This window comes from Nyctereutes procyonoides, unplaced genomic scaffold (genome assembly GCF_905146905.1).
Source record: "Nyctereutes procyonoides isolate TBG_1078 unplaced genomic scaffold, NYPRO_anot_genome, whole genome shotgun sequence".
In the NCBI taxonomy this organism is placed as follows: domain Eukaryota; kingdom Metazoa; phylum Chordata; class Mammalia; order Carnivora; family Canidae; genus Nyctereutes; species Nyctereutes procyonoides.
Genome location: NW_026575042.1, coordinates 17,060,978 through 17,085,776, shown reverse-complemented (window position 1 = coordinate 17,085,776; position 24,799 = coordinate 17,060,978). Strand labels below are relative to the sequence as shown.

General features: G+C 34.4%; 1 protein-coding gene and 1 pseudogene across 6 annotated transcripts in view; one reads left to right on the top strand and one right to left on the bottom strand.

The window, feature by feature from the left end:
* SLC4A7 (solute carrier family 4 member 7) overlaps nucleotides 1–24,799 on the bottom strand; it is a 111,130-nt gene that overhangs the window by 56,203 nt on the left and 30,128 nt on the right. For 3 of the 6 annotated variants that reach the window (XM_055321032.1, XM_055321034.1, XM_055321036.1), the window contains exons 2-5: nucleotides 13,171–13,252; nucleotides 10,000–10,146; nucleotides 1,602–1,740; nucleotides 676–836 (exon numbers count right to left, since the gene is read on the bottom strand). In XM_055321032.1, the coding sequence (XP_055177007.1) occupies nucleotides 676–836; nucleotides 1,602–1,740; nucleotides 10,000–10,146; nucleotides 13,171–13,252 (529 nt within the window). Of the gene's footprint in view, nucleotides 1–675; nucleotides 837–1,601; nucleotides 1,741–9,999; nucleotides 10,147–13,170; nucleotides 13,253–22,031; nucleotides 22,118–24,799 lie in introns of those variants that run through there. The other 3 variants (XM_055321033.1, XM_055321037.1, XM_055321035.1) reach the window with 3 other exon arrangements.
* On the top strand, nucleotides 14,366–18,008 carry LOC129507267 (dnaJ homolog subfamily C member 9-like; annotated as a pseudogene).

The following is a 24,799-nucleotide window of genomic DNA, read 5'->3' as shown; positions in this document are numbered from 1 at the left end:
TAACAGGTAAACTGTAACATTAACACAACAACTACTCACTACCATACAAATGGACAGTGGATGAGAAGACATTACATTATAAATAATTAAAATATTACCTTGCATTATGTGCTAAATGTAAAGTCAAAGTAAATGTCTCCTAGCACCATTCAAGAATCTGTATACACAAGGAACTGACTTTCATATGAGATCCATACCTGTCTATACTCCCTAGACCTTTTTTTCTTCTCTTCCTCCTCCTTAGAATACTTTTTTCCTGTACCACCTGCTTCTTGTTCTCACGTGTTCAAACTCTATAAATAAGTAGTAAATAAGTAGTACATTTAATGTCCTTGTGGATCTTCCCCAGATACCTGGGTCCAAAAACTGAAGAAACAAAAAGCTCTTTTCTCTTTATTTCCAGAAACAGACTGCATATACTGCTTATGGCACTAGTCACTTTCTTTTTGGTACTGTAGCCATACCTGTCTAACTTAATCTTTGAGACTCTGAACTTATTAAAGACAAAATGGGTTATTTCTCTGTGTACTCCTCATACTGTCCTGCACATGATAGAAGTTCAATACAGAGCTATGAAATCAATGGTCTGAAATACGACCTCATTTTCCTAATGTAAATAGCTCTAATTTCAGTACAAATTACATATTAAAAAGAAAAAAGTCAAACTGCTATAACCTGCTATTTCATCTAGAGTACTTGCTCTCATGTCCAGCATCACTGTTCCATTTAGGATGCAACTTCTTAGTTCAAAAAGACTGTGCAAAGAGAGAGTTGCCACGTAAGGTTTACTCCATCGGTCACCACCATCTTCAACATCCTCTTCAAATTTCAGCCATCTGAGATGTGCAACACATAGAAATATTTTGTAAATAATGAAGATTTCATTTGCTTATTTTAATGTGATAAACATGCACTTGTTCTTTTTTTTTTAATTTTTATTTATTTATGATAGTCACAGAGAGAGAGAAAGAAAGGCAGAGACATAGGCAGAGGGAGAAGCAGGCTCCATGCACCGGGAGCCTGACGTGGGATTCGATCCCGGGTCTCCAGGATCGCGCCCTGGGCCAAAGGCAGGCGCCAAACTGTTGTGCCACCCAGGGATCCCCACTTGTTCTTTTAAAGAGAAATAAAGATTACCACCACCAACACAAAATTTGGCTACAAACACATTTACAAATCAAGCTAATGGTACACAGTTTCTAGACTCATGAGGCATTACAAAATAAGTATACAGTTCCTCTTTCTATTCTGGCTATCACAATAATAAGTCTACAAAGCCACACTATGGAACTTCTGTAGTTTCCACTGCTAATCCTCTTTTAAACTGAAAATATGCAGCAGACCCTTGACTTTTGAAGTTTAAGTCTCTAATTAAAGATGTGAAAATGTACAATTAACATAATTCTTTCAATGATACCTTAAAGTGGATGGGCTTAAGAAAACAAATTTTGATAATAAGGAGATAAGCTAAAGCTATAGCTTCCAGACAAGAGGAAATTCTCTTGTCTTATACGCACCCCATAGCTTATAGTTTATTATATTTACAATATAAGAAAAAAATCAAGAGGAGCCAACTAAATGCTTAGACTCAATATTATTACCTAGCAGTTTCTTTCCATTCATACTCTTCTCCATCTCTGTAACACAGTTCATCCATTTCCGTAAAGAGGTCATGCGGAATGTGTTCTTCATCATCATCTTCAGTACCAAGAATGAACTGAACTCTCTGGGATGGTGTGTCTTGACAAAAGAATTTAAATACATTCAAAAATTTTCGTAATTCATTCAAAGATAAACTCAATCTCAAAGTGAGATGCTTTTGCTTTAAGTAAATATACTCCACTAAAACTCTTTTATTAAAATACTATATAAATCTGGAAAGAAACAAGGACTAACAATCAGAAACAAGGAATATTGCAGAGAGATAACCTCCACAGACAAAAAAGAAAAACTGTATGTTAAAAATAAACAAGTGGGGGTGCCTGGCTGGCTCAGTTAGTAGAGCATGTGACTTCTTGATCTCGGGGTTATAAATCTGAGCCCCATATTGGGTGCAGAGATTATTTAAAATCTTAAAATAAATGAATGAATAAATGAAACTAATCTTATAACTAAGTGATGTAAAAACAAACAAAAAGCAACATCCAAAAACATGGAACACTATACTCAAGACTTTTTTTAAACTAAAAATATAAGAAATGTTAGACAAAATTTTCAAAAAATTTAAATATATAATTAAGATGTAGCTAACTTCAAAAGTGAAAAAAGAAAATCTCTAAGTTCCAAAAAATGATGAAAAAAGCAAAGCTGGGGTATACAGAAACTGGTTTTTCATACTATCATAGAGAAGCAAAACTCTGTCAGTTAAGTTAGAGAGGCAAAAGAAGTCACTGTTATGAAACAGATACCCCATTCATGGCATCTGAATTTAAACTACCTACACAGTACAGGGTCCCTAAAAAATTAGTATGAATTCTAGTCCAGGACAGTTGAAAGTCCTAGGACAAGCAAACAACCACAAGCGTCAATTGAAAACAAAATCAAATCCTGCTGAATATGAGATAGGAAGTCAAACTCAAAATTTACAGTGAAGTTAACAAACTTGCAGGCACCTGCAGATGCAACCAACACAGATTAAAGAGTACACTAGAATGATTAATAAAGGAAAAAACAGATCTGAGGAAATCAGAGTGCATCAATGATAAATAAGATGATAGAAAACTAAAGGTTCAGAGATGTAGAGAACAGAATAAGAAAATCGAATAGGAAAAACTCCAGAAAGAAGAAAATATAGAATAAGGGCAAAAGCAATAAAAAGCATATTTGAAAATTTTTCCAGTATGTATGTCATCCGGGTCTTTATATTAAAGGGCTATCCTGAGACCCAAATAGGACAAACTAAAACATACGACTGAACTGCCTGATGTTTTGAACCTTTCAACTTTTAGATCTTACAAATCTTTTGTCAGACCTCCAAGCAATATTTTTGGTGCTACTGTAAGTGGTATTTCTTATTTATTTTTTTTATATTTTTTAAAGATTTTTTATTTATTCATTCATGAGAGACAGAGAGAGAGAGAGGCAGAGACACAAGCAGAGGGAGAAGCAGGCTCCATGCAGGGAGCCCAACGCGGGACTCGATCCTGGGTCTCCAGGATCAGGCCCTGGGCTGAAGGCAGGTGCCAAACCACTGAGCCACCCAGGGATCCCCTATTTCTATTTCTGATTGTTCATTGCTACTACAGAACTATATAGAAATGTAATTAATTGTGCATCCTGCAACCTTGTTAAAACATACTTAGTTCTGTAATTTCATAGACTGCTTGGGATTTACTAGATACATGATCCTATATCTGTAAATAAAGACAATTTTACTTCTTCCTTCATAATCTGTATATCTTTAACATCTTTCTTGCCTTATTACCCAAGCTAGGTGCTCCAATACCATGTTCTATAGAAGTGGCAGAGAATAACCTTGCCTTTCTCCAAACCGTAAGAAGAAAGCATTCCATCTTTTAGCACTATGATGTTGAAAAACTTTTTTTGTAGATGCTGTATATTGGATAGAGGAAGTTTTCTTTTATTCCTTTCTTTCTGAGAACTTTGTCATAAATGGCAGTGGAATTTTGTCAAGGGCTTTTTCTGCACCTATGGAGATAATTATACGGACTTTCTCCTTTATAGTGTGAATTGTTTATATTGATAGTTAAATTTTACACCAACCCTACTTGTCCACATAGTATTTTCCACATGGTATTAATTTCCTGATTGCTGCTCTAACAAATAACCACAAAATTGGTAGCTTAAACACAAATTTATTCTTCTATAGTTCTGGAGACCAAAAGTCCAAAATTTGTCTTATAGTGTTAAAATCATTGGCTGGCTCCTTCTGCAGGCTCTAGGAAAAATCCATTTCCTCATCTTTTCTAGCTTCTGGAAGCTGCCTATATTCTTTGGGTCTGAATCTCTCTGCCTTACTACAACTACTTGCTTCTGTTGTCACAACTACTTCCTCTCATTTTCTGACTCCCCCTTACTAAGGGACCCATCATTACAACTGGCCTACCTGTATGATCCACTGTAACTTCCCCAACTCAAAATCCTTAGTCACACCTGTTAATTCAAATTTGCTATAAGGTTAACATTCACAGGTTCTGGGCATTAGGAAGATCTTGGGAGCCATTATTCTGCCTACTACAGTCATGATATGGTATCCTTTTTAGATATTGCAGGATAAAATATGTTTTTAGTTAAGAATCTCTGAATCTGGGCAGCCCGGGTGGCTCAGCGGTTTAGCGCCGCCTCCAGCCTGATCCTGGAGACCCGGGATGGAGTCCCATGTCAAGCTCCCTGTGTGGTGACTGCTTCTCTCTCTGCCTGTGTCTCTGCCTCTCTCTCTCTGTGTCTCTCATGAATAAATAAATAAAATCTTTAAAAAAAGAAAAAAACATGTTGCTCTGACCTCTGAAACTAATAATACACCACATGCTAATGAACTGAATTTACATAAAATAAAAAAAAATTTAAAAGGAATTTCTGAATCTACTTCATGAGAAATATTTAGTCTGTAGTTTTATGTTCTTGTAATATCTATATCTAGTTTTGGTATCAAGGTAATGTTAGATTTATAAAAATGAATTGGGAAGTATTCCTTCAACTTCAGTTTTCTGGTAGCCTGTGCAATTTCTTCCTTATAAGTTTGAATGCATCCATGATGCCATTTGGAAGTAAATTTTCATTGTAGGAATGTTTTAGACTACAAATTTAATTTCTTTATACACAAAGTGTAATTCAGGTTATCAATTTTTTTTCGTAGTTTGTATTCTTAAGGAATTTCCCCATTTGATCTAAATAATCAATTTTGTTGGCATAAAATCACTCATAATACTCTCTCTTCTGTCTTTTAATACCTGTAGAACCTGTACTGAAATTTTCTGATGCTGGTAATTTATGTTTTTTTTTTCCTCCCTAATCACTCTGGCTATAGAAGTTTGTCAATTTTAATGATCTTTGCAAAGAATCAGATTTCAGTCGAACTGATTTTTGCTATTGCTTTCCTGGTTTTTATCCTACTCATTTCTACTTTAGTTTCCTTTCTTTTCCTTACTTTGGTTTAATTTCTTCCAGGTTTTCTCTTAGATTCTTAAGTTAAAAATTTTAATAATTGATTTTAGATCTTTCTTCTTTTCTAATATAAGGATTAAGTGCTACCAATATTCCTCTGTGCACTGCTTTAGCTGTCTCTAAAAAATTTATAATTATTGGTGTCCTAACTTTGCAAAGAACCATGCTAAAGGAACCTGTACACCTGAAGCATGTCCTCACTTTGCAAGATTCTATCTCAATCATTGCCAGTACTGTGTTTTTATTTTTAGGAGTTCAAAATACTTCCTAATTTCTGCTGTGACTGCTTCTTTATTAACCCATTTGTTATTAAGAAGCATCTTGTTTTATTTCCAAATATCTGGGGATTTTTCTTTGTAGTTTAATTCTATTGTGGTCTGAGAATATACTTTCAATCTTTTAATTTATATTAAAACTCATTTATTGACTAGAATACAATCTATCTTGGGAAATATTCCATTTACACTCACAAAAAATTTGTTTTCTGGGACACCTGGGTGGCTCAAAGGCAGTTGAGCGTTTGCCTTTGGCTCAGGGCATGATCCCCATCCTGGGATCGAGTCTGCCATCGGGCTCCCTGTGAGGAGCCTGCTTCTCCCTCTGCCTGTGTCTCTGCCTTTCTGTGTGTCTCTCACGAATAAATAAAATCTTTAAAAAAAAAAAAACTGTTTTCTGCTGCTGTTGGGTGGAAGGCTCAATGAATGCAAATATCAATGATATGCCAGTCAGCTATATCCTTATTGATTTTTTTTAACTTGTTTTATCTGTTACTAAGAAAAGAGAGCTGAAATCTGTAACTTTTAAAAATTTATCCAACAACTAACTGTAAGCTTATCTCTCTCTTCAATTTTATCAGTCTGCTTCATGTATTTTAAAGCTGTTATTACATGCATATTTAATTAGCATTGCTACAACCTGGTTTCAGCTTTTTAATTTTTAGGTGCCTTTGTGTGATTATCTTCATGTTTCCTCTTGGGTTTTGCTAAGCTCCTTGAACATGTTCAGTTTTCATTAATTTAGAATTTTTCGGGATGCCTGGGTGGCTCAGTGGTTGGGCACCTGCCTTCAGCTCTGGTCGTGATCCTGGGATCCAGGATCAAATCCCACAAGGAGCCTGCAAGGAGCCTGCTTCTCTCTCTGCCTGTGTCTCCGCCTCTCTCTCTCTCTCTCTCTCTATCTCTCTCTCTGTCTCTGTCTCAGTCTGTGTCTCTCATGAATAAATAAATCTTTTAAAAAAATTTAGAATTTTTCAACTACTATTTCCTCAAATTTTTTTTCTGCCACTCTCCTTTCTGGCACTACAATTATACATCTGTTAGACTGATATTTTTCTACAAATTACTGATACTCTATTTATTCATTTCAGTCCTTTCTATTGCACTCTGAGTAGTTTCTACTATGTCTTGAAAATTACTTTTTTTCCCCATACAGTCAAATCCTCCTCTAATCTTATCTAGTGTATTTTTCATTTCAGATATTGTATTTTTCATCGCTGGAAGTTCCATTTGGACTTTCTTATATTTTCAATTTCCCTACTCACCAGTCACATTTTCCTCTATCTTCTTGAGCATAGAAAGCAGATATATTACACTTGCTTTAACATGCTTGTGTTCGAATTCCATCAACTCTGTCATGTGTTTCTACTGATTTATTTTTCTCTTAGTTATGGCTCATATCTTCCTACTTTTCACATTTCAGGTAATTTGTAGATATCAGATATTATGAATCTTATATGCTTAGATGATGGATTTTACTGTATTTCTTTCAGTAGTTTTATAATTTGTCCTAGCAAAGACCTTTAATTGAATTCTTTTAAGACTTGCTTTAAAAAATTTTAGAGATCCACTGCAGCTTTTAGTGTAAAATTAAGACTCACTATTAAGGCAATACCTTTCTGAGAACTTAACACAATGCCCCTATATGTCAAGGTCTTTCTACTCTGTCTAATGAAATCATACCTTACTCCCAGTCTTATGTAATATCCAATAACTGGTTAGCCCACTGCTTTCTGATGATTATTTCCAAGGCCTTAAGTAGCTTCCTTTGGCCCAGACCAGTACTCAACCAAAGATTAAAATGATCCTTCTTCAGACCTTTGGAAGCCTCTCTGCGTGTAACTCTCTATTCTCTGGCCTGACACCACACCTGACTAGCCTTTTTGGACTTCCCAAATTCCAATCTCTGTCTCAACTCTGAGAGCCTGCAAGGCTCTGCTCAGGATTCCCCTCCCCTCCCTGTGCTGTGGCCTAGGAACTGTCTCTAAGTAATATGGTCAGGCAAGCACAAGGCTCATCTCATTTGCCTCCACTCTCTCAGAGGTCAGAGTTCTACACCGTGTTGTCCAATGTGTGAAAATTACTGTTTTATATATTTTTGTCAATTTTTCTAATTGTTTAAAATAAGAGGAAAATTCAATTAATGTTATCCCATCATGTCCAGAAGCAAAAGTCCTATGTAATATACATTTAGAAAGTGGGGACAAAAAAAGTAGGGACAATGGGGATCCCTGGGTGGCTCAGTGGTTTAGCATCTGCCTTCGGCCCAGGGTGTAATCCCAGAATCCCAGGATCAAGTCCCATGGCATGGGACCTGCTTCTCCCTCTGTGTCTCTGCCTCTCTTTCTCTCTGTGTCTCTCATGAATAAATAAAATCTTAAAAAAAAAAAAAAGAAAGAAAGAAAGAAAGTGGGGAGAAGAAAAAGAAAGAGACATCCTTCATAGCAATTTCTTAGATACATATTGGCAGTTAAAACCAAAATGAACATACTTCAGGGGCATAAAACTTTTCTAAGGATATTTATTCCATTAAAAAGTCACAAATATTTCCCCCACTAAGTTCTTCAAACCACTATATTTAGATTTCACATGTCATACCTTAGCTTGAAACAACAAACCACATATCTTGCTGAACATAGTTTACTAGATAGCATTCTATAAAAACATTATGTACCTTTTTATTCACATCAATTAGAGAAGCATAATGATCCATTCAGAATAGCAGAAGATATCCTAAACTGGATGGATGCCTTATACAGGAAAACAAAATACTTTTATTTTTTAATTGTTTTTAAAAGGTTTTACTTATTTATTCATGAGAGACACAGATCAACAGGCAGAGAAATAGGCAGAGGGAGAGGCAGGCTCCCCACAGACAGCCTGGTACAGGACTAGATCCCAGGACCCCAGGATAACAACCTGAGCCGAAGCCAGACACTCAACCACTGAGCCACCCAGGTGCCTCAGCAAAATATTTTTAAATTACTTTATATCAAAGTCCACCAGTGATCCTTTCTGAAATTAGTACTGATTTTTCTTTTGACTTTTTGTTAACTATTCGATCTTGTAGTAGGCCATGTACTACTACTTAGTACAAGTTTTTAAAAGATTCCCATCACACTGAGTCTCTCTAAGCTTAAGTGTCTCCATCTAAAAATGAAAACAATACCCATCTTTTAAATAATGCAGAGAGTGATAAAGATGCATTTGTATATATACAATGAAATATTCAGCCACTAAAAAGAATGAAATCTTGCCATTTGCAATGACATAAATGGAGCCAGAGTATAATGCTAGGCAAAATAAGTCAGAGAAACATAAATATCATATGATTTCACTCACATGTGGAATTTAAGAAACAAATAAAAACAAGGAAAGGAAAAAGAAAAGAGAGAGAAAGACAAACTAAGAAATTCTTAACTACAGAGAACAAACTTGGTTACCATAAGGGAGGTAGGTGAAACAGAGGATGGGAATTAAGGAATGCACTCGATGTGATGAGCACCGGATGATTTATGGAATTGCTGATACACCTGAAACTAATATAACACTGTATGTTAACTAATGGGAATCAAAATAAAAACTAAAATAAATAAATAAATAAAACGCGCAGAGATGGTTAAATCAAAGAGCATATGTCAAGGGCTTAGCAGAATGCTTAGCACAGAATTGGAACTTAATATATTACCATTTTCTTACATTCATGTTGTAGCTTTATGACACACAGGATTCTTTCCCTCTTCCTCACAAAAATGTTCCCTTAGTATAGTGCACAAGTGCCTACAAGTACAGCTCACGTAACTTTGCTAGAATGCACACACTAGGACCCATGGTGTAGAGATGGCCATGCAGGCCCATGATGTCCTAAAAAAAATAATGATGCTTTATATATCCACTAACTGTAATGTTCTATTACCCCTCCTCAGGCTGTACATCTATTTTTTTCTGGTTCTCACCATTTGCACTTCTCAGGGCCACTTAAATCAGTACTATCAATATTTATTTTCAGATAATATTCTCTTTCCTATATGTCTTTTTTCTTTCTGATTTCCTCTATTGGCACCTCTATATTTCTCTGCATTCAAACAAAAATCCTGTCCTTTATGACAATCATATCTAATCAGAGCACTCTTTTGTGCACAGATAACCAAGTAGTTTAAATTAGAGTATATATTTTCTAGCGAAGAAACGTGTTTAAAAATGAAAAAAAAAGTTTAATCTCATTCAGGAACCTAAAGATTCCAGATGTTTGTTCACTGCATATACAAATTATGAAAAATATATATAATAGAGAAAAGAAAATAAACCACCACCAAGTTGAAGTTCAAATGTCAAGACTCAACTTTTACAAGTCCAAGGCTGGAATACAATGAAGAAAACAAAACACTTTACTTCTTTTCACTTATCCAGAATAGATCTTAATCTATAAACTAAACACCTTCCTTGGAGAAAAAACATTATTACTTCACTTAGTATATTTTTCAAGGCTTATGTCTAAATCATAGCAGACATAAAATTTAAGAAAAAATATTCCACTTTTTTAACAGATTTTCAGGAAAGAATTTGAAAGTGTCAACAAATAACTACTATTTTCTCTTACCATAAGAAGGAGACTCCCGTCCATCTTCTTTATCTGATTCTTTATCTTTTCTTTTCCGGTGGTGATGTTTGTGTCCACGATGCCTATGACGCCGACGACTCTCTTTACTAAACGGGACATGAACACCAATATAGACAGCTCGATGACCTAGCCAAAGGTATAAAACATTACTGATTTTCCAAAAAAGAAAAAAATATCTACAAAAGTATGCCAAACTTTACCTTGATAAAAAAGAATATCCAGAACAGCAAAAAATTTGAATTGCCCAAAATACACATACCAAGCTAAGTTTGAAAAAGGTGACACTCTTGATTTCTTGTTTCAGTTGCCAACATATTAATGTCAATAAACTAATCACACTTAAACTAAAAGAAATCTTGACCTAAAGATATACAATGAGCTAAATTTGTTTAAACATCTTCCAATACCTAGCTCTCTGCCTAGTATACAGTAGGCACTAGATAAAAAATTGTAGAAATATCAATTTTTCTTAATTTTACCAGAAAAATCCCAAAATTAAAAACCAATTATACAGCATGGGGAGGAGGAGGATGCAAATGTTCTGGAACACAGTGGTGATGGCTGCACAGCATAGTGAATATACTTCAAAAAACTTAGAAACACTTCAAAATGGTGAAATTTGTTAATTATATCTCAGTAAGAAAAAATTTAAAAATTATAACAAAATTCAATGATACTACTATTTAATTTTAGTGAAACTATTTTCTTCTGAATACTAAAGAAAAGTGGAAATTAAAGAGTTAAATTCTCATCACTGTGCACTGGGAATTACAAAGTTGTACTCCAATTAGTACTAATGGATTCTGGCACATAGCCCCAATGCACCAAAATAAATATTATAGGAGTTTCCAATTTAGAAAGAATAGATAAACAGGAATATAAAAATCCAAGCCTTACTATTTATTTGGCTTTTACTATCAACCTTAGTATTCTCTGTTATGATTTTTCCTTTCCTTTTCCTTTAACCCTTCTTTACTATCAAAGGCCTGTTCAAACTCTGAGATAAAAATAATCACTCCCTCAAACTTCATACTGAAATTTAGATATGTATAAAATATGCAAAGCTAAAGGCTCTTGGGTAACCAAGAGAAGCAAAAGAACATATCCAGGTGCTGTTCTTCACATTCTAGGTTGTGCCTATTTGAGAAGTAACATGAAGTGCTAAGTGATGGATTCACTCTACATTTGAGTTGATAAAATTATTGCTAAACTTTTAACTTCCCTAGTCCTTGGAATTCACAGACTCTAACCGTAAGCTTCTAGACAATTGAGGCTCCTTCTAGAATCCCTAGTAAACCTAGACTTTTAGAGTCAATTTTATGGGCAGCCCGGGTGGCTCAGCGGTTTAGCGCCGCCTTCAGCCCAGGGCATGATCCTGGAGACCTGGGATCAAGTTCCACGTTGGGCTCCCTGCGTGGAGCCTGCTTCTCCCTCTGCCTGTTCTCTGCCTCTCTCTGTGTCTCTCATGAATAAATAAATAAAATCTTTAAAAAATAAATAAAGTCAATTTTAAAAGTGGTTCCTTCATTTCATAAAGTAGATATGGAGAACACTTACTTGCCTCTTTCCATCTCCTTTTCAAAAGCAACAGATTAATGCCCCCATACGGTACCAGCTGTCTCAGAAGGCTTTAACTTAAAAATTTAGTTCCCAAAAAGACCCCAAAAGTCTATCAAAACATTTGCCACAAACACAACCTTAACCAAGTTTCAAAATTAACATCACCAATAAGGCACATTGATATCATATGTCCTCAGATATGACACTGAAAAGACTGCATCACTTCTGTGGTATGCTCCCCAAATATCAAAAATCTCAGTCTGTTCATATGATAACACTGACAAACCTAAACTTAGAGACATTCTACAAAGTATGTCATCACTACCTTTCCAACATGTCAAGGTCATAAAAAACAAGAAAAGAGTAAGACACTGTCATAGAGAAGACAACAACCAAATGTACTATCAGATCCTGGACTGTTCAGCTGGATCCTAGAACAGAAAATGGACATCAATAGAAAAACTGGTAAAACCTGAATAAATTTAATCGAGTTAATAGAACTGTGCCAATGTTAATTTCTTCATTTTCATGAACTTATGATGGTTATGTAAAATTTAAAAATTTTAAAAAGCTAAGTGAAGGATACATGGGAACACTCTCTAGTATCTTTGCAACTCTCCCATATGATGAAAATTATTTTAATCAAAAAAAAAAAAAGAAAAGAAAAGAAACAAACCATTTGCGAGGACTTCTTCCTGGAAGACGCACTGACACATGATTTATTGCTCCACAATTCTTTTTTTTAATTTAATTTCAATTAGCCAATATATTAGCTTCAGTTCAATAATTTATCATTTGCATAGACTGCTCCATAATTCTACACTGAGGCTATTTATAGCACTTGAAAAGACTGATGTAACATATCCCTAAAATGAACAGTTAGATGACACCTAGTGATAACTCTGGCTTATTAGTCTGGCATTCTGGTTTGCTAAAAACACTACTACCTAGCCTGCTAGAAATGAAAAAAACAAAAGAATTAACTAACTTTTTAACTGTGGTATTTTAATTTTCCAAGGTAAGTAATGGTAACCACCAATGAAATGTGAAAAGCATAGATTCTAGGGGCACCTGGACAGCTCAGTCAGTTAAGTATCCGACTTCTGAGTTTGGCTCAGATCATGATCTCAGCATTGTGAGATCAAGCCCTGCATCAGGCTCCATGCTGAGCATGGGGCCTGTTTGAGATCCTCTCTCCCTCTACTACTGCCCCATCCCCACCTCTGTGCTCATGCTCTCTCTCTAGAAAGAAAGAAAGAAAGAAAGAAAGAAAGAAAGAAAGAAAGAAAGAAAGAAAGAAAGAAAAGAAATAGAAAAAGAAAAGCATGGATTCTAAAGTCTTTATTATACCGATACTTTACACAACGAACAATCAAGGAATATTCTATCTGCAGTTATGAGTATGGTTAGTTACATGGGTGTTTGTTGTATTATTCCTTACTGTATTAGGAAAGTGTTAAACGTTTTTCCACATGTATGCTCTACCTTATAATAACAAAAAGTTTCCACAAATAGCAGGCAAAATTTAAAGCACACTAACAAATGTTTAAGGGTAATTTATCCTGCTAAGTGTAAGTTAAACAAACTTACTTTCTAGTTCTTCTTTTTCAAACTTGGTGTTCACAGTTGAACTGGTTTTGCCAAGATCCACAACAGCTTCTTCATCAGGACCCTAGAAAGAAATTATTCTCATTTACTCATGACATCAGTATATACTAAAAACCTACCAATGGGGCATTATTTGAAATAATCAAAACATACGTAACAGATTGCCTTCCTCTCAAAGAAGCTAACTATAAGCTAATTATAGCTAACTGCATTCTTTTTTTAAAGTATGTTTATAAGCTTTTTTTTAATCTACAAAAGATTATACAAAAATTTCACAGTAAGAACTGAGGTGACAATTTTTAATTGTCTTCTATATAAGTTATTAAATAAAACTGGTACATAAATTCACCTCCACAGAAAGACAATCCAGATCAGAAATTAAGAGAAAATTAGAGGTGAGGGAGACCCTTAGATATCAATACGGAATGCTTGGTTTTTCTTTGCTCTTAAGTCCTCTAATTAAAAAGAAACACTTGGGATCCCTGGGTGGCGCAGCGGTTTGGCGCCTGCCTTTGGCCCAGGGCGCGATCCTGGAGACCCGGGATCGAATCCCACATCGGGCTCCCGGTGTATGGAGCCTGCTTCTCCCTCTGCCTGTGTCTCTGCCTCTCTCTCTCTCTGTGACTATCATAAATAAAAAAATAAATAAATAAAAAAATAAAAAAAATAAAAAGAAACACTTAACTCAGCTACATTGGATTGTATTATGGTTCTACATAAAATAGTCAAAATGAGTCTACAGACTAAACATGTAGTATCACTTCCACTAGTAAATTAACCAAGAGCCAATCAAAGTTATAAAAACATTTTCTTTCTTTTTACAAAGGAAAAGCTATGGCAAAATTTAACCTTTAAGGAGGTTCTAACTTTAAGTTGTATAAGTCTACCTTCATAATTTTGTTCCCTTCTCCAGCTCAACAACAACAACTACAACAACAACAACAACAATATATATATATATATATATATATATATATACTTATTGTAAAATACTGCATAGAGTATTTCGAAAAGAATAAAATTTTAGCATTACCTTCTCTTCTCATCTTCTAACTTAACTTAGAAAGGAATACTAGTGTGCTCAAGATTCTGTGGACAGACAGAAACAGATGAGCAAATTCCCTTTCCTCAAAGGTCTTCAATTTGAACTGTAGCCCACTCTGAACCTATGCCCAGCATGGGTCAGCTGTAGCTGTGCAAGGAAACTTTGCCAACCTTTACCATTGCTAGGAGGCCCTGCACCTTACCCAACATGACTACCACAATGCATCTCAACAGGTGCACCCAGACTGGGTGGGCAAAGAAGACATAAACACTTCCAGTTCCTCAGGATAGTATATTCCATTTTAAGACTAGAGACCAGTGTACAATGAGCTGGCAACAGTGAACAAGGACTCTGCTATGTTCAAACAAGCCATGGAGTGGAAAGACATACTGAAGGAAGACATTCAAGAGTTTGGAGAGATATATAAAGGTTCTGAGGAAGAACTGGCGGTATTATACAAGTCTATCTGAACTTCAAGAGTTTTGACAAAGATCAGCTCACACAGTCCATGGTGTATGTGTAGTTCACTGAGGAACCCAGGATATGGAACCTCATTCAGCAAACCAGCCCCATCCTATAATGCCTTTTGTCAAAAGAATTCTTTTGTCAAAGAATCAAAGCAGAAGATGAATGCAAGGGAAAAGATGATCCAGCAAGAGGCTAAAGATCCAGAAATGACCTGGAAAGGGCTGGGGGCTTGAAGAAAAGGATGGACAACCCGAAATCAGTTGTTCAAAGCAGGCAAAAGGATGGGCAACAGGAAATGGACAATGTTCTGGTTCAGATGGAATCAAAGTACTACAAACATTCCACAGCAAGAAAAGAAAGAACTTCCAAAAAAGAAAAGAAATAATCTAATTCATTTCCTTTAAAGGTCCTTATGCTGTAACTGGTAATTTTGCAGGCAACAGAGAAAACTAGAGATAAGAGAATTAATTAATAAAATAATAATAGTAACATTAATTATAGCATTGTTACTACTCCACTGAATATCATTTTTCCAGAATATGGTTACTTTTTTATCCATCCAATTACAGTACTTCTCAAATTTTGCAAGATGTTTCCAGGCATTCCCATTTTATGGCTGATCTTATTGTCCAGGATCTCCTCTAACACTTACAATAATAAACCAGAGAGAACAGTAACACAGTTAGCTTCTAACCACTTTCGATGTTCAAGCATAAACTAGAAGACAATTTAAGAATGGATTAAATAGGAGGTTGGTTAAAATGATCTTATAAAGTATCCTCCAACTTTTGATCTACAATATCATACTTTGGTGTATAGCTTTTTTCAATGTATACAAAGTAGACTTATATATAATTTTTCCTTGCTATTCAAACTCTATGTCTAAATTCTATTTTTAAATTCAGGAACTGAATTAGTTAATTAAGTTTTTAATAAATCTTCTACTATCCAAACTCTCACTATTTGCTTCCCAAAACTTAGAACCAGACACAATACATTAAGGCAATGCAGATCTCTTGACATCCAAACTTACTTTCTGCAAGTTAGATTTCTAAATATATAATCAAATAGATTTAGTTATCAAGAGGTTGCTGCATAGGACTTTGAAGGACTGATGTTCAATTTAATATAGAAAACTCAGAGAAGTCAGACTTGCTAAGGCTCCATTCTAAAGGAGTGGAAAGTGAACTATGTATTTTCACATAATGGACTAAGAAAGACAACTGACAACAGTATGTATGGTTCATCAAACTGCCTCACAACAATCAAACATCTGTAGTAATGAGGAAAGGCTAAACTAGGAAATGCAAAAATACATACATACACACACAAAAAAAAACAAGAAGCACAAGAGAATGTAATTAGTAATTACCATTCACTAAACATGTCATACTCTAAAACCTTTACCTCTCCTCCAGTAATTTCATGGACAGGTACAAGAAAAGTGTCTCCTAAAAGATGACTGTCCCAAAAGGTAGCAAACTGTGTATTCTAAAAGGGATTAACTGATCCCATTCTAAACTTTCATTAGCAGGGGCCCTAGACAAGACAGGAAGCAAAGCAATACATTTTACTCTTACCGCTAACAAACAAAAACCCCTCTCATTTCTACAGATACACGTTTAGATGCACTGACAACACTATTAGCTAACACTCAAAAATACCTTAAGTTGGACATCTAAACATCTACCTTATAAAAATGCTCTCAATATGTGCAAAAAGTGGCATGCTAAAAGAAAAGGCTGTCTACCACATCCTCATGGCCCACCCAGCTTATTCCCATTCAATATTATCTGTGAAACTTTATTAAGTCACTTAACTTAAAACCAAGTAAGAATATTATTTTATTGCAACTGACTGGGTTTTCAGTAAGAATGTTTTCGTTTGTAGAACAAACTAAAGTTCAAATTTTAAGAGAATAAGAAATTTACAATACTAGCACTGTAAAGAAGGGGGAGCAACACTGGCATTTCTCCCTTCTCTTAAAAACTTTTCGTAGCTTTTCAACAACTGTGAAACATGAATCAAAAAGGCAATCTGCTACCAATGCAAACATTAGGTAGGCCACACAAACTGGTCATTTTAACATATTACAAGTAATTCAACAAAGTATGCAGGCTTAATAAAACTATATGTTGAAAATCCCCTAGAACAAAAACCATCAATGTTTTAAGCGAACAATTCATTTCTAAAACAAATATATTGCATTTTAAATTCCTATCATTTTAGGATAATGCCTCAAGCTATATTTCTAAATATAGAGTATGTTTATATATTATATAAAGTACACTTGTGTTCTTTAAAGCATGTACAAAAAAATGCATTACGCGGTAATAAATATCTGGAAGGCTATTCTTCAAATTAACACTGTCTCATATTGACAATTAGGAAAGCAATGACACAGAGACAATCATGTAGTGCTTAATTTTGTTATAATAAACACATTTAATTTTAGTAATTTAAAAAGTAATTTTTAAATTAAAAAATAAATTCAAATTTCAGTCTGTTAGTATGTCAGTTATTTTTATATTTGCATCTAGATAAAACTTCATTTTTTTACTCCAAGAATATAGTGGAAAACTAAAACTAGTAACAGCAAACAGCAACCCCTAATATCAAAATGTTTTCATTCTTAATATCAGATAAATTAGTGACATAAGCCAATGCCTATAAAGTCTTCCTAAAATGAAAAAAGCCAAGGTACTGAGTAAATTCTAATACGTGTAATTCCAGAATAAAAAAGAAAGCACCCAAACTATCTCAATATATGATTGACTCCCTCTAATCTTGATTATTTTGCCTTGGTTTCAAATTTCTATTCCATTTCTATTTATAAAATAAGGTTACTAACCAGATTATAAGTGCTCCATAACAAAGACAATAAAGAATTGGCCTCTCTGTGTATGGAATGACACATGTACAAGGTTATTTACTGCAGCTTATAAAAAGAAAAGACTAGACACAATTCAAGAGCCCCTTAATAGAGGGATGGCTATGCCAAAGGAACACCACGCTACGGCAGGGCGGGGGAGAGAACACTCTATGTACTGGCATGAAAAATACCTACGACCTATTATAAAATGAAATACATACGAGAACTATATATAAGGTCTGCTACTTTGTTAGAAAATTCCCAGAATAGTAACATTTGAATTTGCATAATGAAACATTGGAAGACATACAAGAAAATAGTCAAATTGATTACCTCTGGCAGGCAAATTGGTTACCTCCAAATTTCTTATTGTTTATATTACTTTATTTTCAGATATGTGAATACGGAGGAAGATTTAAGTATGCAATCTTCTGAAAGTCCTTACCTATCTATCTTGGTCCTCGTCTACAGAGCATATATCTACCTGGAAGCATGGTGGGAGTAGATACTACATGAAAATGCCAAGCACAAGTACATAACCCACAGAAAATGCCCCTATGTTTTTACTGAACTAAATGAGGAAACTATTCCATGTTTCTTTCAAAAAAAATGCTTTATACTGGATTGATTTGAGAAGAATTAGTTTCCTAATTAAAACTGAAATAAGGGGACACCTGGGTGGCTCAGCAGTTGCGAGTCTGTCTTTGGCTCAGTTCGTGATCTGGGGGCCCTGAAAGGAGCCTTCTTCTACCTCTGCCTATGTCTCTGCCTCTCTGTGTGTGTGTGTGTGTGTGTGTGTGTGTGTCTCTCATGAAAAAATAAATAAAATCTTTATTTTAAAAAACTGAAATAAGGATTTAAAATACATTATAAAATAGTATTATGGTTGTATAGAAGAATTATTCACAGGAAATGCATACATAAGTATCTAGGAGAAAAATACCAAGATATAGCAACTAACCTTCCTAAGGATATAAAAATATTACTTTAAAAGACTTTTTTTAATGTATTAAAAATTCAGACACACCTAAAGAGCTTATTAGAATTCATCTCCCCTTGCTCTATATTAGACATGCTCATTCAGTAGGTTAAGGTGGAGAACAAGTATCTCTATGTTAAATAACCTCCTTATGTGATTCTGGTGCACACCAAAGTTTGAATACCATGTACCTGGATTATGCTTAGGACTAAAGTTCTACTTATGTAGAACAGCCCAGGTGGCTCAGCGGTTTAGCTCCGCTTTCAGCCCAGGGGCCTGATCCTGGAGACCCGGGATAGAGTCCCACGTCAGACTCCCTGCATGAAGCCTGCTTCTCCCTCTGCCTGTGTCTCTGCATCTCTCTCTCTCATGAATAAATAAATAAAATCTTTAAAAATAATAATAATAAATAAATAATAAAGTTCTACTTATTTAAATTGCTCTTCAATAAAGACTACTTCACACCCTTAATCATTTTAGCAGGCCTGCCTGGGGCTACTGTCAACTTCATTTACATTTGCCTTAATCCTTCAGAAAATGAAAAGTACATTTCAATTCATAAGAAAATATTGCCAAATTATACATTTTCATTGTAATACAAAGAACCCTAAACCTATAAATAGTGCTCTAAAAGTTTATTTGTATGTCTAAATATTTTCCCCAAAAATGTGTAGGGCAATTTATCAAAGTATATATAAATAACAATGTTTTCCCCCCCAAAATACAAGTTTCCCCCAAAAAATTTTAATTGCTAACCATATCTCCATCTACCACCACGAGTTGAACTTAATTAGAAAACTAAATTTATGGGCAAAAAGCTTAAGAATAAGGAAAATAATCTTTTTCAATCCAGTTAAAGGGAGATCAATCATCAATGACTACCATTTCATAAAATAAAAAGCCAAAGAATGATATTCATAGTTTCTGAAGAACTCACTTGGCATTTCCCATTCACTCATTACTCTAAAAAAAGCAGAAAAGATATAAGGTATATGGGAAATTATTGCAAATTTAAAATCATGCAATTCCCACAGGGGAAAAAAAAATGCAAGCCTTGAGAAAAATGCTTTGTCCCCAGACAGAGGAGGAACTAGATAGATTCAGACATTGAACAAAAAGCCTTCAGAAATATATTTTGAATTCCAGTGTTATAACTAAAGACAATGAATTTTAAGAAAGAATTTCAATAGAAAAAAGTGAAGAAAACAAAGAGTGTAAGAATATGAAAACTAAGAGGTCTGAGGCATAAAAACTAGTCATGGCCTCCAATAATAAACAGGACTGCTAGTGACACCCTTTATTGTCCTATGCTTCATTATAAGGCACAAGAGTCATAGACAAATGGAAAGCCTCACCAGCGTTCCATTTGAAATTATAAATACAAATATTTATTACATTATTTCTTTGGGGAGATGCATCCATTACAAGTTCCAATTCAGTACACAAACACCAAAAAACATATGTGAATCACTTATTTTAGGGTTATCAAATATATATATATGTTTATCGACAGAAATAAGCATAATAAAATGTATTTCCAAAACAGGCTTTCAAAAAAACTGTTTCACCTTTATTAATAATTAAAATGTATAGAAAAGCACAGGCATTCCGCACAAAAGGGAAAACACACACATACACACACAAACACAAAGGTCCAATCAATGTTTTTTGGCAAAAGAAGGTCCAGTTGATGTTGTCAAGATTCCCCATCTCCAGTTAGCATGAAGGCTATCATAACCAGGGTATTTTTAGGGTTCCACTGTAGTTTTCTACTGAAAATAAACAGGAGACAGCCAGAAAATCCCTGAGCAATATAGTTGGTTTGCCTTCCCCTGTTTAATACCACTGTTCCCCGTAAATCTAACAGATCATGATAGAAGTTTCATTCCTTTAAAGACTAGGAATTAAGGAACTCATTCATTCATTCAACAAATATTTACTAAGTGCATACTACGAGCCAAGCATTATTCCAGGTACCAGGGATGAATCAATGAATGAAAATCTGTAATACAATCAAATGTCCAGCTTAACAGTTAATTTACAGCTAAGTGGCTCCCCATGATAAAAATTCCAGAGGTAAATGAATTCTCTTTTCCATTCCTAACCTTAATGAATGAGACCCCACAGACTCATAGGTATCAACAGGCTTTACATTTGCAGTTCAATGTTCAGATTTTATCTAACACACACACACACACACACACACACACACACAGCTTAACTGACTTAAGATCACACGTGAGCGGTGAAAAAAACTAAAGTTAAAAGCCAGCTCTCTATAAAGTTCCACTTATGTGGGTTCTTTATCCGCTAAACAGACCAGGATCACTATAATATATACTGAGAACACACAGTACTTTTCTTTACACCATCTGTTAAAACTTATAATTACATATTTATGTAACTCCTTATTTAATGTTCTTTACATACTTATGTAAGTACTTACTTAACTTCTTTCTCCTATCTACCAGTAGAACAGTAAGTCCCAAGAAAAGGGAAATCATTTGTTTTACTCACTACTATATCCTAAGCATCAAGCAGGATTCTTAGTAAACTCTCTAATATTAAATACTGGAATGTTGAATATGTTTCAAAGGACAAGACTACTCAGTTAAAAATTCACTAGATTCACTTAAAGATTCCTTATGAACACAATTAAAGGTCAAACATACAAAGGCACTTAATATTTTGAAATGTAGTAAATCAGTTTATAAACAAAAAAGCCCATTATCAACACATGATAAAATCAAAATTCAATTCACAGGCAGGAATTGCCATCAAGATCAAACTATCTGAAACAGACTTTTTAACTACATTAACACATTTACTGAGTCTTCCCATAAGTCATTTTTCCTACTTGAAAAAGTAAAATCTGTGATATGTATTTTCTTGGTCAAATGATCAAAAATCAAACTTCAACATGTCAAAGGCATAATATTAAGAGGGAAAAAAGAATGTTATAAGATTACTTAATATATTTACAAACCTAGTCTTATATCCCTTTTGGACACTTGAGGTTTATAAAATCTGTTATTAAAATAGCATCAGATGATCTCTATCACAAATTGATTTCTTCATTATATAAGACATATGGTTACAGCTCAAAAGTAACACCTCCAATAAATTATAGTTATAACCACAAAGAGTTATCAAATATTTATATTCAAAACATACTTAACCATTAAGACAAAGTGATTTCTTTCCCAATATCGTGGCCAAACAAAATTTTTAAAAGCCTCATTCAAATAATATTAAGTGATCAAAAAACTAATTTTATAGAATAATAAATGCTACAAACACTGCTAACTTTACACAGGATTTACTCTTTTCAGCATATGACTTCCACAGCCAAGGACATAGAGGATGATACTATTCTAAGCCAGTGCTAATAAGCCTGACATTTCTTCAAGCTACACTATTAAACTAAAAAACTCAAATGTGTTTGTAAATAAAACACAAGATCATAACCAGGTACATACAGGTAACTTCTTCTCCAGGCGAAATCTTTCCATGGTAATATATAAATGCCTTGTCTTTGACAGTGTAATATAGTTAAGCCCCTTGAAGATTCCAGGGACAGTGAGTACATATCTGATTTAGGTCACTGTGCTTTGCACAGATGAACTCTCCTAAGTTGCTTTTATGGTACAGCCAATCACAGTCTTCTAAGTTACCTAATCTTCCAAGCTAATAATGACAACTTATACGGGGTCACAGCAGAAGAGACTGGGAGCATAATATAATTTAAAATACCAAAAGAGAAATGTAGCAACCAGTTTTAAACTGAAACCTTTCTGTAACATTAGTTCAAAAGAGAGCATACTCTAAGGATACATGGGGATGGCTATGAGAGTGAGTGTGAAAGTAGATAGATAGAGAATAAACTGCCAACAACATAATTGGTTAAATCTAGCCCTTTCACTTAATTTCAGGAAGATCCAAATAGGTTTTCATCTGAAGAAAGTTTTACCTTTTATCATTATTTCTAGCAATTTATCACTATATTAATAACAAGATTAAAAAATCATATTATGCTTTACTATTATTTTACCAAAATTAAGTATCCATATAGATAACAGCCAAAAGAGAAAAAAGTAAATGAGAAGAACTCCTCCAGACTCTAGATCACTTTACACTCTTTAAAACCTATGGAAGACTTCAGAGGACCTTAGTTTATACAAGTTTAACATCTGTATTTACTATACTGGAAGTAAAATTGAGAAAACTTTAAAACATTTAATTTCAATTTAAAATAATAAAATCATTGCACATTAACATAAATTGCATTTTAATAAAAAATCCTAGGGCAGCCTGGGTGGCTCAGCGGTTTAGCGCCACCCTCGGCCCAGAGCATGATCCTGGAGACCCGGGATCGAGTCCCACATCAGGCTCCCTGCATGGAGCCTGCTTCTCCCTCTGCCTGTGTCTCTTCCTCTCTGTCTCTCTGTTTCTCATGAATGAATAAATAAAATCTTTAAAAAATAATAAAATAAAAAATCCTTTTCCAAAATAAAAAATTTAGTGAGAAAAAAGGGCTTCTATATTTTTGCATATCTCTAATATCTGACTTAATGGAGGACAATTAGATTCTCATATCTGCTTCCCCAATCAAGGATATGATTTATTTAAGTAGAATTAAATAAAAAATTCCAGGCCCACACAATACTCTATTGGAAAACAGAGGAGTGCTTTAATACTCTTCTCAGGTAACTATGGTATTCCTCTTTGATATTTCACCAAATTCAAAACCTAATTTTTTTCTAATTTTTATTTAAGTAAGCTCTATGCTCAGGACCTTGAAATCAAAAGTCACATGTCCTACCTACTGAGCCAGCTGGGCACTCCAAAAAGCAGTCATTTCTTAAAGGTTTTTGCAAAGTAGAATCTAAAACCATTTCAAATGATTATTTTCATACATGTATACTGAAATCCATTGGTCTACCGTGCACTTAATATGATTCTCTCACCCATTTGTAAAATATGCATTCACTGGGTACTAGAACTTTTCCAAACTTCACATTTCATTATACATTTTAAAAAATGCATTTGTTAATATCAGCAATAACCTCATCAGAGAAATTCAAGCACTGAGAAACTGACAGGCTGGCAGATAAAAGTTTTCCAAATTTCTTGTTCTATCAGGAAAGCTAGAGGTACTATCATTGGTAACAAATACTAGAAATACCAGCAGCTGTTTTTCTTGAAGTGGTAGGTTCACTTCATTTCTTTCTTAGGGAATAACTGCCAAAAGTCAAGTCTGAATAACCACAGAGTTTAGTCTGCAGTTATTTTCAAGTGACAAAAAAAAAAAAAAAAAGCAGCTAGTTTGAAGCAATCACACCAGTTCTTTTACTTCAGACAATTACTAGTACTTTAGTATGTAACAGAAGTGTTTTCATGCAGACTTCCTATTTTGTCATTCAGAATATTAGAGCAATGTACAAAGACTCAAAATAGTTCTTTCCTTTTCATCAAGGACATTCTTAAGTGAAAATCTGTTTCACTTTTTAATCTGAGAATGGCTACCAGTGCTGTTTGGTGCCTCTGCCTTGTTTTGAGCTAAGGGATGAGCAGTTTTACTCATCATTGCTTTTGCACCATCAGTACAAATTCCACAACAGTGGAAAAGGCAAATAATGTCTTACCACTATTATAAAAATAGTTTTGACCTTAGAGATCCCCTGATCTCAGGGACTGCCAGAGGTCCATGGGTAGCACTTTTAGAACTACTGTAAAACATTCTATGTTTAAAATACAGAATTAAAAAGTTGTAGGTGAAGGGTTGCATACCTGGCTCAGTCACTGGAGCATGCAACTCTTGATCTCGGGGTCGTGAGTTTAAGCCCCATATTGGTCACAGAGCTTACTTAAATAATTACTAGTTGTGGGTGGATTTTATTCTTTTTAGTTTTTCTTTGGTATGCTGTTTATTCAAAAAATATTTTAATGAAGACTAAAGTATCATTCTATCATTCTGGGTTTCTAGAAAATAATAAAAATACTTAACGAGCACCTATTATGTGCCAAAACTGTACAACACATGATATATAGTTCTAATATAGCATACTTCACCTTCAGATATTTCATTTAATCCTCTCAACTGTAACTAAAGCTCACAGAGGTAAAATTTCTTCTCCAAAGTCACAGCTCTAGTAAGTAGCAGGTTTAGGATTCAAACCAAGCCTTTCTCAGTCCATACTTTTCCCTCTACTGCAACAGTGTGTAAAGAAATTTAAGAAAAAAATTC